General features: G+C 44.5%; 1 protein-coding gene across 2 annotated transcripts in view; it reads right to left on the bottom strand.

Annotated features, from left to right (window-relative positions):
- Nucleotides 1-1,470: 1,470 nt before the first annotated feature.
- CEP89 (centrosomal protein 89) overlaps nucleotides 1,471-16,286 on the bottom strand; it is a 70,291-nt gene continuing 55,475 nt past the window's right edge. For both annotated transcript variants that reach the window (XM_042968063.1, XM_007096730.3), the window contains exons 15-19: nucleotides 12,727-12,894; nucleotides 11,992-12,133; nucleotides 8,485-8,574; nucleotides 7,869-8,038; nucleotides 1,471-1,845 (exon numbers count right to left, since the gene is read on the bottom strand). In XM_042968063.1, the coding sequence (XP_042823997.1) occupies nucleotides 1,689-1,845; nucleotides 7,869-8,038; nucleotides 8,485-8,574; nucleotides 11,992-12,133; nucleotides 12,727-12,894 (727 nt within the window). In that variant the 3' untranslated portion in view covers nucleotides 1,471-1,688. The remainder of the gene's footprint in view (nucleotides 1,846-7,868; nucleotides 8,039-8,484; nucleotides 8,575-11,991; nucleotides 12,134-12,726; nucleotides 12,895-16,286) is intronic.

Below are 16,286 nucleotides of genomic sequence, written 5' to 3'. Positions count from 1 at the left end.
CCTGCTTTTTGCCAAAACCAAAGGCAGCAGGGCTCACTGAGCTCCTGGGGCATGTTTTATAACTGTTTGCCTGCTCAGGATCATTTTAGAGCCATATGCGGACTCCCCAGGACCAGGAAGAACAGCACCGGCTCCTGCTCTGACAGGAAACCGCAGGATGAAGCAGTCATCCCTCCCAGCAGTCTGGCCTCCCTGCCCACCCTGACCTCCTGCTGTCCCCGGGTCTTCGCCTCTGCCCAAACACTCCTCCCGGGACTTCTCCAGCTTCTGGAGCCCTGCCCATCCGGCAAGGCCCAGGGCATTCCAGCTCCTCCACACAGGCCTGGGTTCAGTCTCTGGGCTTCTCTGTCGCCACTTTGCCTGTCCTGCCCTCCTTTGCACCCTGGATAGCCCCCGGCGGGAGGCCCAAGAGCTGCACCACCCCACCCCTGCCTGGCCACAACGAGGTCCAGGGGCCACCAAAGTTGCAAAGTATGTTCTGTAACAAACAAAGTATGGAAGTGTAACAAACTTAAAGCAGAGATGTACAAACGTTTACTTCCCCAGGGAACAAAATGCTCTCACAGAAGGCGGGAAAAGGACAGGAATGACAAAAGCAGTTCTCTATGTGTGTGACAAACTGCAGTGTTCCCACGACGAGCCACCCTGCAAGCCCAACTCCGAAAGGCGAGAGACTGCTGCCTCTCAGCCTGTCTATGGATCTCCAGAGAGCTGGTGGATTCTTTTGAAATAACATCGAGGAGGGCAATGACACGTAGTTTTAAACCCTGGGGAGTCTCCCTACCCCTGGTAAAATGAAAATAAACTGGCATTGTTTAACTGTTGAACAAACTGAACAAAATGTAAGGCAACTGTGACCTTCTGTCTCAGCTTCCCAAGCAGCAATCAACTTCTCCATCTGACCGAGGGCCGGCGCTGGCCAGTGTGCATGCCCGAGCTGCGAGGGTTCTAGGATTCTACCCTCCATACTGCTCTTCAGGGTCCTGTGCAGCCCACTGTCCCTCATTTTCTTGGCGTGCCAGGGACAAGTAGCCCGAGGTGGCTGGCACTGCCACCAGGAAGTGCCAGGGGACGGTCCTGAGGGGCTGGGATGACTGGGGGTGGCACAGAGAAGTGAACCCGGGCCCCCGGCACCCTTCTCGGTGGTGGCGTGGGGCAGGGGCCCTACCCTGGTGCCAGGCGGCCCCAGCAAACTGCCTTCCCAAGAGGATAAGGAAAGGTAGGGGAAGGGGCAGAACAGACTCTGTGGAACTTCCCGCGGCTGGAGTGCGAGCGCTCATTTACAAAACGCTAACACAGGGCACGGGACCATCACTGGGCTCATGCCACTTACCTCCCGTGGAGCACACAGCCCGAGTACTCCCCCGGCTGCAGGCCTAGGAGCCCAGAGCCAGGCCAGAGCATCAGGTCAGCTGTCACCCTGAGCGGCGGGTCTCACAGACGCAGCCAGGGGACACGTACTGGCAAAAATCAAGTTTAGCATTGTATTGTTTACATAAAGCAACGTGTAAAAAATGGAGTAAATGTCTGAGACAGTTTGTTTCTACCTCGCCCCGAGGAAGAGAAACGCTGTGGGGCAAGGCGGGTGCCTGCCCTTGTCCTGTGTCTCTGGTCCGGGGAAAGGCAGCGCTCCAGGGCCAAGCGGTCCTGGTCACGGCCCAGGCTGTGGCAGGTGGTGGGAGGTGGCTTCATGTCACGGTAGCTGGAGCCTCAGCCGTCCAGCACGCCTCCCCAGTGCCATCCCACGTGCCGGTCCTCTCCAGCGTGGCCTGCAGAAGCTCTCGGATTCTTCGGTTCTCCTTAGAGGTAGACTCCCAGACAACCTCAAGCTTGCCTTCCATTTCTCTGTGAGAAATACACACAAAATAGCACAAGAAGAAAATTATCTACAGAGCCCTTATGACTCCTAAAGTAGTAAGAACTCAAAGGGAAGAATGCTTAATGTCAGAGAACAGGTCCCATTGTGCTTGGGTTCTCAGGCAAAGACTCCCGGAGTTGAATGAAGCACTGAGACCCCCTGGAAATAGAAAAATACAAGCCACAGGCTAAACGTGACTTCTTACCTTTCTTCTCTACGTTTTGCCTTTTCCTTTATTTTGGACCTTTGTTCTCTATAGAATTAACAGGTATAAGAATAAAATACAGTGACTGCAGTGGCTGACCTATGGCACAGTGGCCTGGCTGTGGGCGACCACACAGCATGAACCCTGCACGCCTCTCCTGTGCACCCTCTACCTGCCCCCACTGTGACCTGGCCAACACTCAGGAACCTCTCATAGCACCGTCCGTAGAGCCAACGATGGGCCCGGACATAAAGAGTTAGTCTGGGGGTGAGGAGGGGACCGCAGGGAGTGGGGCTTATAACCGAGGACACAGAGAAGACTGGCCTCAATAGCCCATGTGCTGGGAGTGAGCACCCAGAGGGAACCAAGACATGTGAGGAAAGGAAAGGGTACCAGGGACTCTGTGACAGGAACCATGTGGAGTGCTGAGGAAACAGGGCCTGCAAGGTATATATGTCCTCACAGGGCCAACGTCCACTGGAGGACAGGGTACCAGTTACCACCTCACAGGATGGTGGACGCCATGGGGGATTCAGGGAGATAGAAAGACTGGCCTCAGCCTGGAAGAAGGAGCAGGCCTCATGAAGGAGGGCAGGGTGCGGAAGCCAGCTCCTTCACAGACATAGCCAGGTGGTTATGGAAGATGCTAGAAACTGGACTACCAAGTGGGCTGAACACTGCTGTTTAAGAAGGAGGCCAGTGAGATTGAGGGAGGCCAGTGACATGCCCACTTGTCCAGTGTCACTTCTCTTGTTAACTGTTGCTTCCTTCCAAGGCCCCTAATGCTCACTGAATGTTGAACACTATTTAATTATTTCTGTTTTCTGGGGGCTCCTGGGTGGCTCAGTCAGTTGAGCAACCAACTTCAGTTCAGGTCATGATCTCACAGGAAGGTGAGGGCTTGGGATCAAGGCCTGTCTCGCTCTGCCTGGCTTGCTAAAAAAAAAAAAAAAAAAGAAAGAAAGAATAATGAATGAATAAATGAATAAATGAATGAATGAATGAATGGATAAATGAATAGATAAATGGATGAATAAATGAATGAATGAATGAATAAATAGGAACTCTCTAAGGGCAGGAAAAAATAAAGACTAAACTGAAGGCACAGGGGCAGGCAATAGAATGTTGGTATTGCTCTGAGGACAAAAGCCTATGACAGAAACCCATATTTTTGTAGAATAGAGACTAGGTGCTGGGCCCATGCAAAGCAGGTATGACAGAAAACCCCAGGGCTTGCTCATATCCACAGTTCTCTTCTTCTTCCTAGAAACACTCTGAACTAAGTGTTCCACAGTTGGGCAGGTAAGTGGAGGCACATGAAGGACCCTCAAAGCAAGCATGGCTGGGCAGAAAATCTGCCCATCTTCCAGAGAAACCTGATCTGAGAGACTAAGTGTCTCCTACAGGGCTGGAGCCGCTGGCTTGTTCTCAGGTGGATCACGAGCTTGAATCTACATTGTTCCCCATGATTGGGCATTCCCAGGACCTGTGTGGAGGGAACCAAGAATGAAAAGCCATTTTGGAACAATTAGAAAAAAAGCTCAGTGGATGGGTTAAACAGTACACTGGACACAGCTGAAGAGAGAATTAGTAAACTGCAATATTAAGCAGAGGAAATTACCCCAAATGCAGTTCAGAAAAATATGATATTAAGAAGTTATACCTTATAAATGTAATAGTAGCATTGTGGATACTTTAAAAGTCTTTTTGTATGTTTTTAAAAGCATTACTATACTATAGCCTATTTTAAAAATTAATAATAAAATTAAAGTGGCTCCAGGTTTGAAATATTTTCTAGCACCAAAGAGAAGCAAATACAAGTCTTCTCTGGCGAGAAACATCCTTAATCCTGAACCTCAGGATTCTACAGATTAAATTCAACTATATATGAGTTCATAGTTAAAAAGTTATTCTAAAAAGAAAGAAGCCACATAGGGCAAGATTAAAAAAAATTTTTTTTAATGTTTTTATTTATTGAGAGAGAGAACATGCGTGAGTGGGGAAGGGGCAGAGAGAGCAAGAGAGAGGATCCGAAGTGGACTCTGTGCTGACAGCAGCAAGCCCAATGTGGGGCTCGAACCCACAAACCGTGAGATCATGACCTGAGCTGAAGTCGATTGCTCAACTGAGCCACCCAAGTACCCCAAAAACACATTTAAATTCTGCCAAATTTCAGATATTGAAAAAATAACTATGAATGAAATGTTAAAAAAGAAATAAGAGATGTACTTGAAATAAGCAAAGACCAAGAATTTATTTTAAAAATGTCTAGGCAGATTTTCAAAAAAAAACCAAACAGAATTGAAGACAAAATATACTGTTGTTGAGATAAAAAAAAAAAAAAAAAAACAAAAAACCCTCATTGGTCGTGTGAGACAGTACATAGTTGTAGAGAGAATTAGTAACCAGAAATATTGAGGAGAAGAAATTACCCAGAATGTAGACCAGGAAAACAAGGAGATGGAAAATTTAAAACATAAGAGGTGGAGGATTGAATAAGAAGATCTAACATACATTTATTTAATCTGAGTTCCAGAAGGACACTTAGAAAGAATAAGAGGAAACGATTTATTTTAAGATAATGGCTTATTTTAAGAGATGATAACTTTCTAGACTAAAGAAAGACACAAAATCACAGATATGGAGAATAATTTTTATCAAGTAGATAAGTAAAAAAGAACCTTACAGTTAAACACATAACAATGAAACTGCAGAATACAAGAGACAGAGGAGATCTTAAGAATTAAGAGAAAAGGTGATCAATTATTTTTAAAAATGACAGAGGCTTACCAGAGACTTGTCTTTTGACTTGTCAAAACAGACTTCTCAAACAGAGAAGATAATGGAATATGCTGAGATAAAAAGACTGTCAAAGTAAAATCCTGTAGTTAGCAAAAATTACCTTACAAAAATGCAGACATTTGCAGGGAAACAGAAACTAAGAAAACTTACTCCCAACAGACTCTTACTAAAGAAACTTATTTATTTATTTATTTAATTTCGTTTTTGAAGGAGAGAGAGAGAGAGAGAGAGAGCGAGCGAGCATGAGCGGGGGAGGAGCAGAGAGAGAGGGAGACACAGAATCTGAAGCAGGCTCCAGGCTCCAAGCTGTCAGCACAGAGCCCGACGCGGGGCTCGAACTCACAAACTGTGAGATCATGACCTGAGCCAAAGTCAGACGCTCAACCGACTGAGCCACCCAGGCGTCCCTAAAGAAACTTCCAAATGATGCATTTTACAAAGAAGGAAACTAATCTGAGAAATAAGGTCGGTGATGCAAGAGACAATATGTTAAAAGATAAACTGAGAAAGTATGAAAATTTTGAGTTTATTTGAGCAAAAATTAAATTGGGCAGCATCTCGCCTGGCAGAGAGAAAGGAGCTCTGAAGAGCTATACAAAATGAAAGACTTTTACAGGCAGAAGGGAGCAGGAACAAGGAAGTTCTACTAGGCAAAAGTGAGCTGGTTATTGCAAACTAACTTTTCTTTAGGGGATGGCAGGGTCTCCCAGGCATATGACCTAACTAGTGCTGACCAGGCAATTCCGTATTGATTCATTTAAGATTCCCTTTCTGGTAGAGCCAAAACTGATTAGGTCAAGTCTTGGTCTGGTGATGTGGGACTAGCATCAGTGAGGCCCATTTTGGGCCTGTTGCCTTATTTATAATAATCGGTAAGTAAAGAAATGGTACTTCTGGGTAAATAAAAATAAAGAACTATAAAGAAACTAGCAACATTTAACTGGGGACCTAAAGATAACCATAGAAGATAGATCTTTGTTTTTCACTTTCATCTGGACACTGGACAACATCAGCATATAAACTGAGGGGGGAAAATAATTAGATAAGAGCATTAGGTCTTGCTCTGGGGGAGGAAATACAGGGATATTGATAAAATTTAGATTTCTTTTCTTAAAGTTTATTTATTTTGAGAGAGAGGCAGAGAGAGAGAGAAAGCACAGGGAGGCGAAGAGAGAGAGAGAATCCCAAGCAGGGATTCTCTGCCCTGTCAGTGTGGAGCCTGATGCAGGGCTGAAACTCATGAACTGTGAGATCAAGACCTGAGCCGAAACCAAGAGCTGGACGCTCAGCTGACTGAGCCACCCAGGTGCCCCAGTTAAATTTAGATTTTTTTAATGTTAAATAACCATGGTCAAATTTTAAGGGTAACCACTGAAAGTACAGAATGCATAACTTTCGGGGCGCCTGGGTGGCGCAGTCAGTTAAGCGTCTGACTTCAGCCAGGTCACGATCTCGCGGTCCGTGAGTTCGAGCCCCGCGTCGGGCTCTGGGCTGATGGCTCGGAGCCTGGAGCCTGTTTCCGATTCTGTGTCTCCCTCTCTCTCTGCCCCTCCCCCGTTCATGCTCTGTCTCTCTCTGTCCCAAAAATAAATAAAAAACGTTGAAAAAAAAAAAAAAAAACAAACAGAATGCATAACTTTCAAACCATTTAAGGACAGATAATGGAATAAGGGAGAGGGCAAAAAACAAAATTCCATTTTATTAATGTGATTCTTTTTTTTTTAAATTATTTTACTTTCGAGAGAGACAGAGCATGAATGGGGGAGGGGCAGAGAAAGAGGAAGACACAGGATCAGAAGCAGGCTCCAGGCTCTGAGCTGTCAGCACAAAGCCCGATGCGGGGTTTGAACTCACGAACCGTGAGATCATGACCTAAGCCGAAGTGGGTGTTCAACCAACTGAGCCACCCAGGTGCCTCTATTAATGCAATTCTAAGCACATGAACTTCACAGAGTATGCAACGTTCCCCAGTGTTTTTAATATACTGGCAACACTTCCTCTATCATATGTTTAAAGGAGGAAGTGTAACAGAGAACGCAGAGAACATAATATACCCATAATCTTATGATTATGCTCTTACAAAAAGGGAATGATTAGAGATTTTAAAATTCTCAGAAATGAGGGGCAGGCACCTGGCGGGCTCAGTTGGAGGAGCATGAGACTCTTCATCGCAGGGTCCTGCGTTCAAGTCCTACGTTGAGATTACTTAAAAAAATAACTTAAAAAAAATCCTCAGAGATGAAAGAAAGAAAAAGCAGAAATAAGACATTTAATCAAAAGTAAAATCTCCCAAGAAAATGAAATATAACAAAAGTATCAAAGAGAGGGACAAGAGGGGAGGACAATTAGAGGCCTGGGTTGATTTAAGAAGTCCAATATTCAAACAATGGGGAGTTCTGAAGCGGGGGGGATTAGAGAAAATGAAGAGCTGGGATGTGGCGCACAGCACGGCGACTGTAGTTAACGACACCGTGTCGCAGACTTGAGAGGTTGCCGCGGGACTGGATCTTCAGTGTTCCCACCATAACCACCACCGCCACCAGCACCACAGCAAAATGGGAACTAGGTGAGGCGAGGGATGTGTTAGCTAACCAGCAAACAAAAATCAAGACCAATATTACATTCGGATAAAACTAAACTGTAAAAAATAAACAGAACACGTCCAGAGGGTTTTACTAGGAAATCCTAGGGGCGCCTGGGTGGCGCAGTCGGTTGAGCGTCCGACTTCAGCCAGGTCACGATCTCGCGGTCCGTGAGTTCGAGCCCCGCGTCAGGCTCTGGGCTGAGTTCGAGCCCCGCGTCAGGCTCTGGGCTGATGGCTCGGAGCCTGGAGCCTGTTTCCGATTCTGTGTCTCCCTCTCTCTCTGCCCCTCCCCCGTTCATGCTCTGTCTCTCTCTGTCCCAAAAATAAATAAAAAACGTTGAAAAAAAAATTTAAAAAAAAAGAAAATCCTAGCAAACATTCAAAACTAACCATAGTAGACGGGGCTGGAGCGGCCCTACCTTTTCTGCTGCAGTGCCTGGTCCAGGATACCCTGCTTGTCCCGCAGCATCTGATGGAGGTGTCTCATCTCTTGCTGGTACTGAGCGGTTTTGCTAGCAAAGTCTTCCTGTTGCTCTGTCAGACGGTGACTGATGTCGCCCACTTTCAGTGCTGCCTGCTTCTTGTACCCCTGGGGGAGGAGGAAGCACTCTGTGAGCGAAGGGACGCTGCCTGTGGCCCACGGGGTGCCTTCCCAGATGTATACCCTACCCATTTGGGCCATGAGAGCCCACTGAGATAATGAGTAAACCTTCGGTAAGCCCGATCTGGGAGGGCAAGGATCATAAAAGTCATATAGGGGGGTAAAAAAAAGGAATGTCAAGTATAATAATACCAAATTTCTAGTCTGCATCATGCCTAGTTTTTATAATCTACAAATAAAAACAGACCAACCTGGCAAGGTCTGTGCACTCTATCGGTAAACAGATGACAGAGATAAAAGCCTGACTCATTTGTTTTCCTTTTACCTTTTTATTGTATAGTATTTAAGGTTAAGGTATTAAGGTCAGAAATCTGACCCCAGTAAGCCGCTGTTTCCATTTGAAATGGAACTTCTGAGGTTAAATGGCCACTTACCTTGATTTTTTCCTCTAACTTTCCCAAGCGAATGTTGCCTTCTATGATTTTGTTGAGAACTCCATCCTTTTCACTTTCTAAACATTTAGCCTAAAGAGCGAAGTAAAAAGAAAAATAATGGGCTCTAAGTTGAACAGAAAAATTAAATTAATAATTCTTCTGCGAAGAATCTCGCTACTTACAAGTAATCTCCGTTCTGCCACTTGTCCTGGCCCAGCACCTGTCTGGCCCCCAACCTCCACCCCGTTTGAAGGCTGTGGGCAGAACTTGGGCCAACAGCTGAGGAGGGGCAAGAACCCAGAACAGCAGGCTGGGTGCCCCTCCTGGACACCAATGGAAGATCGAGCCCCTCAAACCAGGGGAATGTGAGAGGTTGGAAGGGTTTTCAGCACACATCTCTATTCTTGCGGGATATATATCATTCCTTCAATCAGACCCAAGGAATAAGTGCCGAGATGCAAATATACTTTTACCTTGACTATTTGAATAATCACAAAATTAAGGATAAACATGAATGCACAATGCCACTCACCAAACCAAATGTGACAGCTTTATATCTTAGAGGGATGTCATTTGCAGCAGAGTGCTTCAGATTAATATCCATATGGGACATGAATTACTACACACTATAAATTATTTCAAATGCTAAAATAAAAAAGCAAAGATGAGCACAATTTGATTTCATTTGATTTCCTTCAGAAATGAAAAATAAGACACAGAACATTAAATAACTTTGCCATAAGTTACGTGGAAAACTCATCCTAAATGTGGGATTGCAAATTAAGGTGCCCCTTTTGGGGCCCCTTGGTGGTTCAGTCGGTTAAGCGTCTGACTCTAGATTTCGGCTCAGGTCGCGATCTCACAGTCGTGGAGTTGAGCCCCAAGCTGGGCATGGAACCTGCTTAAGATTCCCTCTCTCCCTCTCCCTCTGCCCCCACCCCCCTGCCCCCTGCATGAGCAGACCTGCACGCACATACTCTGTGTCTCTCTCAAAAATAAAAAATAAAAATAAAAACTAAAAGAAGAAATTAAGGTGCCATTCTCAATAAATTAAGGCCTAGGAGACCAGGACAGAGTAAGGTTGGGATACTCGGCCCACAGTCCCAGGATAGGGCAGAGGCAGCAAGCAGCACCCCGAACCCCAGCTGGTCTCGGGGCTCCCAGGCGCAAGGCGCTCGCAGGGCCAGGGGACAACAGTGTCTGTAGGTACACAGATGTCTCTTGCGGTGGGCACAGCTGGGGAGGGCTGAAAGCAGCTCCCCCATGTCCGAGGGGTCTAAGGATTCTAAACCTGAGCCTGGCGTTTAAGCCATAATAACAAAGTTCAAGGCAGGGGGAGAGAACACGTTTCATTTACAGATTGTTGGCTTAACTTGTAACTTCCAAGTACTTGTAACTTCCAAATAGTGTATGGCTTCTGTTTCGATTCCCATCCTGGGCCCACAAATACGAAGGGAGGACCTAAGAGGGACCGTGTGAGGATCGGGGAGGATCTAAACTTCATCACAGAAACCTGGGGTGATCGCTGGCCCACACGGGAGGTGCAGGGCCTGCCTCCCGGGGAAGCCTGCGTGCCCTGCGCTGCAAACAAGATGACTTCGCCTTTACGGTGGTACTGACACGTGGCAGCAGGGTCCCCGTTTTTCAGCAAGCTTCTGCTTTGCGCTCTGGCTATTCCAGTGGGGAAGCACAGGAGGCAAGGCAAAGGGGGAAATGGGCGCTCAGCACCACTACAGAAAATGCCCGAGCCCAGCACTTGGGTTAGGATGGTGACCTCTCAGGAGGCGGATGGGACGGGGGCATACAGGCTTAGGGGCCTACCATGCTGTGTCTGAGTCACACTGCTTCCAAAAGACCTGGGAAGGGCTTAGAAATCACCATTAATGTGTAATCAATCTTACCACTCCTAGCAGCAACTATTGTAATTAAGAAAGCAACTTTTTTGGTAACCTTAATATAAGTGCAGAATGAGATCTCAAGACTGGCTTAATGAGCATCTCTGTTATTACAAATAAGGATCACATTTCCCCCAAGAGGTGTGTGCTATTTATATTTCTATTTCCTCTTATATAAACAATGGCTAAAAGCCTAATGTTCATTATCCTATGGAGAATTTTTTCTTTTAAATTTTTTAATGTTTATTTATTTTTGGGACACAGAGAGAGAGACAGACAGACAGAGTGGGTGGGGGAGGGGCAGAGAGAGAAGACACAGAATCCGAAGCAGGCTCCAGCTCTGAGCTGTCAACACAGAGCCTGACATAGGGCTTGAACTCACAAACTGGGAGATCATGACCTAAGCTGAAGTTGGAAGCTTAACTGATTGAGCCACCCAGGCACCCAGAACTTTTGTTGTTGTTGTTGTTGAGAGACAGAGAGAGACACAGAGAGAGAGAGAGACAGAAAGAGAGAGAGAGATCCTGAGCGAGGGGAAAGGGGCAGAGGGAGAGAGTGAGAATCTTAAGCAGGTTCCACGCTCTGTCCAGAGTCTGATGCGGGGCTCAATCCCAGGGACACTCAACTGACTGAGCCACCCAGGCGCCCCCTCAAAGGAGGAACTTGATACCTTCCTAACAAATGGGAATAAGCCTGTGGCACATCCTGACAGACTCTCCACACCCCATTCACTTGGGAGAGGGGTTGAGTGATTCCAAGTCTGCCAATTTCCAAATGTCTCAGAAAATCTGCTAGTTTCCTCTGTCATGACATGCACTAAATTATTATTCCTAATCATATGCTACCAGAGATTTGCAACGCTGCTTAAACAAACATGTTTAAATGAATGTAAGCAACATGTGTTCAAAGTTGAAAAATCATAAAGTGCAAACAGGCCTAGATTTTTTTCTTCATTGCCTATAATTTCACCACTTGGAGACACTGCTACGTAAGTCCCATTTTGTGGTAAATTCTATCGGGCTTTTTTCACTGCGTGGAGCTTGGCAAAGAGCGTGCCTCCTTTCACTGCACAGTCTGCCACTGACACCTTTTAACACTAATGTGGAAATGCCAAGAACCATGCCCTTGGCATCACGTGGGCTGGCGGGGCAGTGCTCCACCATCTAGGACCACCGATAACCCACGCGGTCCTTTCCTTGGGACTAGGGTCGCCAGGAGCAGCGAGGGATGGCCTCTGTTTACCCTGTCCATGGTGCTCATATTTCATCTTCAAACAGGGAACACATTAAGTCAGCTTTACAGGGAGAATATGAAGACGCGTCTGCATGTGTGATAAATGCCTGGCGACCCTGTTCTATTTGGCTGGATCAACTAATTCTAGGAGTTTATCTTCTAGAGTATCATTTACCATTATTTAAAAGTGTGGGTTATCCGCCTTTCAAAAATGTGTTTCCCCCATGGCTGAAAGCAAAAATTCTGGAGAATCTGAAAATGTGCAGTTAAAATGTAAAGAGATGAAGGTTTTCACGGGTAATTTTATAAAGACAACACACTTAAAACTATGTTTGCATATTAACTTGCAGTGGACTCGAAGTTAACTGGGGGAGCTTACCAAATACATAAGACTGTCGCGTTCCTGGGTCATATTCTCTGCCAGGCCAACAAGATTTGCCAGGTACTGGTGAGCAGACATTTCGTTCTCCATGGCTTTTTCCACCTGCTTTTTGAGGACGTCAATTTTCTTTTGAGACCTCCTAGAGAGTCCCCCCAAATGGTGGAATAAAAAACTCATTAGCCTGAATGGCTAGGGCATAGAGACTATCTGAATTGTAAACACAGCAAGTATGTTAGCATTTAAATGTATTCTTCGGCAACCCAAATCTTCCATTGAGTTTCAGGGTGAGAATAGATAACCGAGTTTAATTTTGAATGAGGCATAATTACTGATTTCCGGCCAAGTCAGCAAGAATCAAAAAATGCTTCACACAATTAATAGGTTACTTATGTATTATTCTCTTAATTTTTTGGCCCATGTTCTAAAAGATGCTTTTGAAAAAGGAATCCAGTTACCCCAAAATGCATAGGAAATAACTTCCAGGACTTTCAGTCTTAGGGTCATCATTATGACTATCAACTATAATTGAAAATAGACTTGAGAAATGTTGGCTAATGCTGGTCAACAGCAAAGCCTTTACTGGGCTTTTGTTTTGATATCCAGTAATCTCAATGATCTTTTTCCATTTTCTAGCCAGTATTAGACAAAGAAAATAAAACGGAATATTTGTCTCTTTTTAATACAAAAAAAATAAAAATAAAAAACCCGGCTGAAGGAAAGATAGATAAAAACCTATTTATTTTCTGTGCCCTTTCGAGTTCAGCTCCTAGTGCTTTGTTTTCAGCTGTCAGGCGGTTCTTCTCTAACAGCAGGCTCTTTTTCTGCATTTGCAGGACGGCCAGCTTTTCCATCAGTTCTTCCAGCTCAGCACCTCCTTTCTCCTCTTCCTTCTGCAACTGGCTGGCAGACAAAAACATCACAGGCTTGTATCTGCACTCTGAAGTTAACTTGAGGCGGCCACTGCCAGGCAAGTGATGGGCAGCCCAGCCCCCGGGGCCCATGGGGCTCCTTGGGAGGCACCCCCCCTACCACCCCCCGCGCCCCGCCCCCCCCCCCGGAAATACTGTTTGTCCCCTCCCGGAGGGCCTGGGATGGAGCTTCTAGAGGCTGGGCATGGCTGGGCACACACTCCTTTGATGGTAATGATCTAACCCCTGCCCGTAACTGTTGCATATGCCTCTACATGGATATACTTTTCTTTTAAAGTTTATTTATTTATTTGGAGACAGAGGGTGGGGGGCAGAGAGCAGAGAGTGAGAATCCTAAACGGGCTCTGCACTGACAGCCCCACGTGGGACTCGAACTCACGAACTGTGTCAGCATGACCTGAGGCAAAATCTAGAGTCGGATGTTTAACCAACTGAGCCACTCAGGGGCCCCTGTATAGATATACTTATTTATAACCTATATTCCTTCCAGAAGAAAAATTAAGATAGTTTCATTTTTTACATAGTTATAATTGCCTTCCCAAATCCTAATGCTAAAACAAATTTTCTGTCATACTAAATTCAATGGTTTTATGATAAGAGAAATAAAAGACTAAAGAGGGCATACAATTTCAATATAAAATTCTGGCAAAATGACGCTTGAGAAAAGAGTTATTTCTTCAATGGTTCTCTTGGTCAGTTTTCATGCCATGACCAGCCCTGAACAGGTAGAGCCACACACAGAGGCTGCCCAATTCTGGGATGGGGTAGGTCTCTCTCGGTACCATTGGGCCTTACTCCCAGCCTTGCAGGCTGGCAAATTTAAATTTAAAACAAAACAAACAAATAAAAAAGGTAGAAATAATTTGTAAAAAAAAAAAACAAAACAAAAACAGTTAATAGTGGGAGAAATACTTTATTTATTTTTTTTATTGAAGATTTTTAAGTAATCTCTACACCCAACATGGGGCTTGAGCTCACAACCCTGAGATCAAGAGTCACAAGCTCCACCGACTGAGCCAGCCAAGTGCCCTGAAATAGTTGATTTAAAAAAAAAAAATTAAAAATATTTTTTTAATGCTTATTATTTATTTTTGAGAGACAGACAGCAAGCAGAGGAGGGGCAGAGAGAGAGGGAGACATAGAATCTGAAGCAGGCTCCAGGCTCTGAGCTGACAGCACAGAGCCTGATGTGGGGCTTGAACCCACAAACCGTGAGATCATGACCTGAGCCGAGGTCGGACGCTTAACCGACTGAGCCACCCAGGTGCCCCTAAAAAAAATGTTTTTTAATAAAACAAATGTTTCCTTTTCCACCCCCTGGGCATCCCAGAGGAAACTTGTACTGATCATTTCTGATTTTACTTCTGGTGAAATGCTATGATTTAAAGTTTTTTAAATTGTAAAATATACATATAGAAAAACATATAAAAGATAAATGCAGGGGTGCCTGGGTGGCTTGGTCGGTTAAGCGTCCGACTTCGGCTCAGGTCATGATCTCACGGTCCGTGAGTTCAAGCCCTGCGTTGGGCTCTGTGCTGACAGCTCAGAGCCTGGAGCCTGTTTCAGATTCTGTGTCTCCCTCTCTCTCTGCCCCTCCCCTGCTCGTGCTCTGTCTCTGTCTGTCTCAAAAATAAACGTTAAAAAAAAAATTAAAAAAAAAAGTTAAAAAAAAAAGATAAATGCATATTTTAACAAATAATTATAATGAACCATCATATAATTACCATATAGGTGAAGAAACAGGACATTAAAAAGAAATCCCATTTATAATTGCACCACAAGAATAAAATACCTAAGAATAAATTTAATCAAGGAATGCAACTCTATACTCTGAAAACTATAAGACACTGATGAAAGAAACTGAAGACGACACAAAAAAATGGGAAAACATTCCATGCTCATGGATTGGAAGAATACTCCTAAGATGTCCATACTGCCCAAAGCAATCCACAGACTTAATGCAATCCCTAGCAAAATACCACTAGCATTTTTCACAGAACTAGAACAAATAATCCTAAAATCTGTATGGAAACACAAAAGACCCTGAATAGGCAAAGCAATCTTGAGAAAGGACAAAGCTGGAGGTATCATAATCCCAGATTTCAAGATATACTACAAACTGTACATGCTTATATGGTCAATTAACCTATTACAAAGGAGGCGAGAATACACAAAGGGGAAAAGACAGTCTCTTCAATAAATGGTGCTGGGAGAACTGGACAGCAATATGCAAGAGAATGAAACCGGATCACTTTATTACACCATCCACAAAAATAAACTCAAAATGAATTAAAGACCTAAATGTGAGACCTGAAACCACAGAACTCCTAAAAGAGAGCATAGACAGTAATCTCTTCGATACTGGCCTTGGCAACACATTTATGGATCTGTTTCAGGAGAGGGAAACAAAAGCAAAAATAAACTATTGGGACTACACCAAAATGAAAAGCTTCTGCACAGCAAAGGAAACTGAATGGGAGAAGATACCTGCAAATAATATATCTGATAAGGGATTAACATCCAAGATATATAAAGAACTTCTACAACTCCACACCAAAAAACCATCTGATTAGAAAATGCGTAGAGGGCCTGAATAGACATTTTTTCCAAAGGCCTACAGATGGCCAACAGGCACAAGAAAAGATGCTTAACATGACTAATCATTAGGGAAATGCAAATCAAAACCATGATGAGATATCACCTCACACCAGTCAGAATAGCTAGTATTGAAAAGACAAGATATTAACAAGTGTTGGGGGAGAAAAGGGAACCCTTGTGTACTGTTGGTGGGAAGGTAAACTGGTACAACCCCTGTGGAAAACAGTATGGAGAGTCCTCAAAAAATTAAAAACAGAAATACCATAATGATCCAGTAATTTCACCTCTGGGTATTTACTCAAAGAAAACAAAACACCAATTGAAAAAGATATACATACCTCTGAGGTGCCTGGGTGGCTCAGTCAGTTAAGCATCCTACCTTTGATTTCAGCTCAGGTCATGATCTCACGGTTTGTGAGTTCAAGCCCTGTGTTGGGCTCTGGGGCTGACAGTGTAGAGTCTGCTTGAGATTCTCTCCCTCTCTGCCTCATGCGTGCTCTCTCTCAAAATAAATAAACAAACTTAAAAAAAAAAAGATATACATACTGCTATGTTTACTGCAGCATATACAATAGTCAAGATATGGAAGCAATCGAAATGTCCATCAGTAGGTGAATGGATATAGAAGATGTCCATTGTATATTGGAATATTCCAATGGAATATTCCTCAGCCATAAAAACGAATGAGATCTTGCCATTTTATGACATGGATGGACCTAGAGCATATTAAGTTAAATGAAATAAGTCAGACAGAGAAAGACAAAT

Source organism: Panthera tigris, chromosome E2 (assembly GCF_018350195.1).
Source record: "Panthera tigris isolate Pti1 chromosome E2, P.tigris_Pti1_mat1.1, whole genome shotgun sequence".
In the NCBI taxonomy this organism is placed as follows: Eukaryota; Metazoa; Chordata; class Mammalia; order Carnivora; family Felidae; genus Panthera; species Panthera tigris.
Note: the sequence above shows the minus strand (reverse complement) of the source record. Positions and strands in the feature narration are given on the sequence as shown.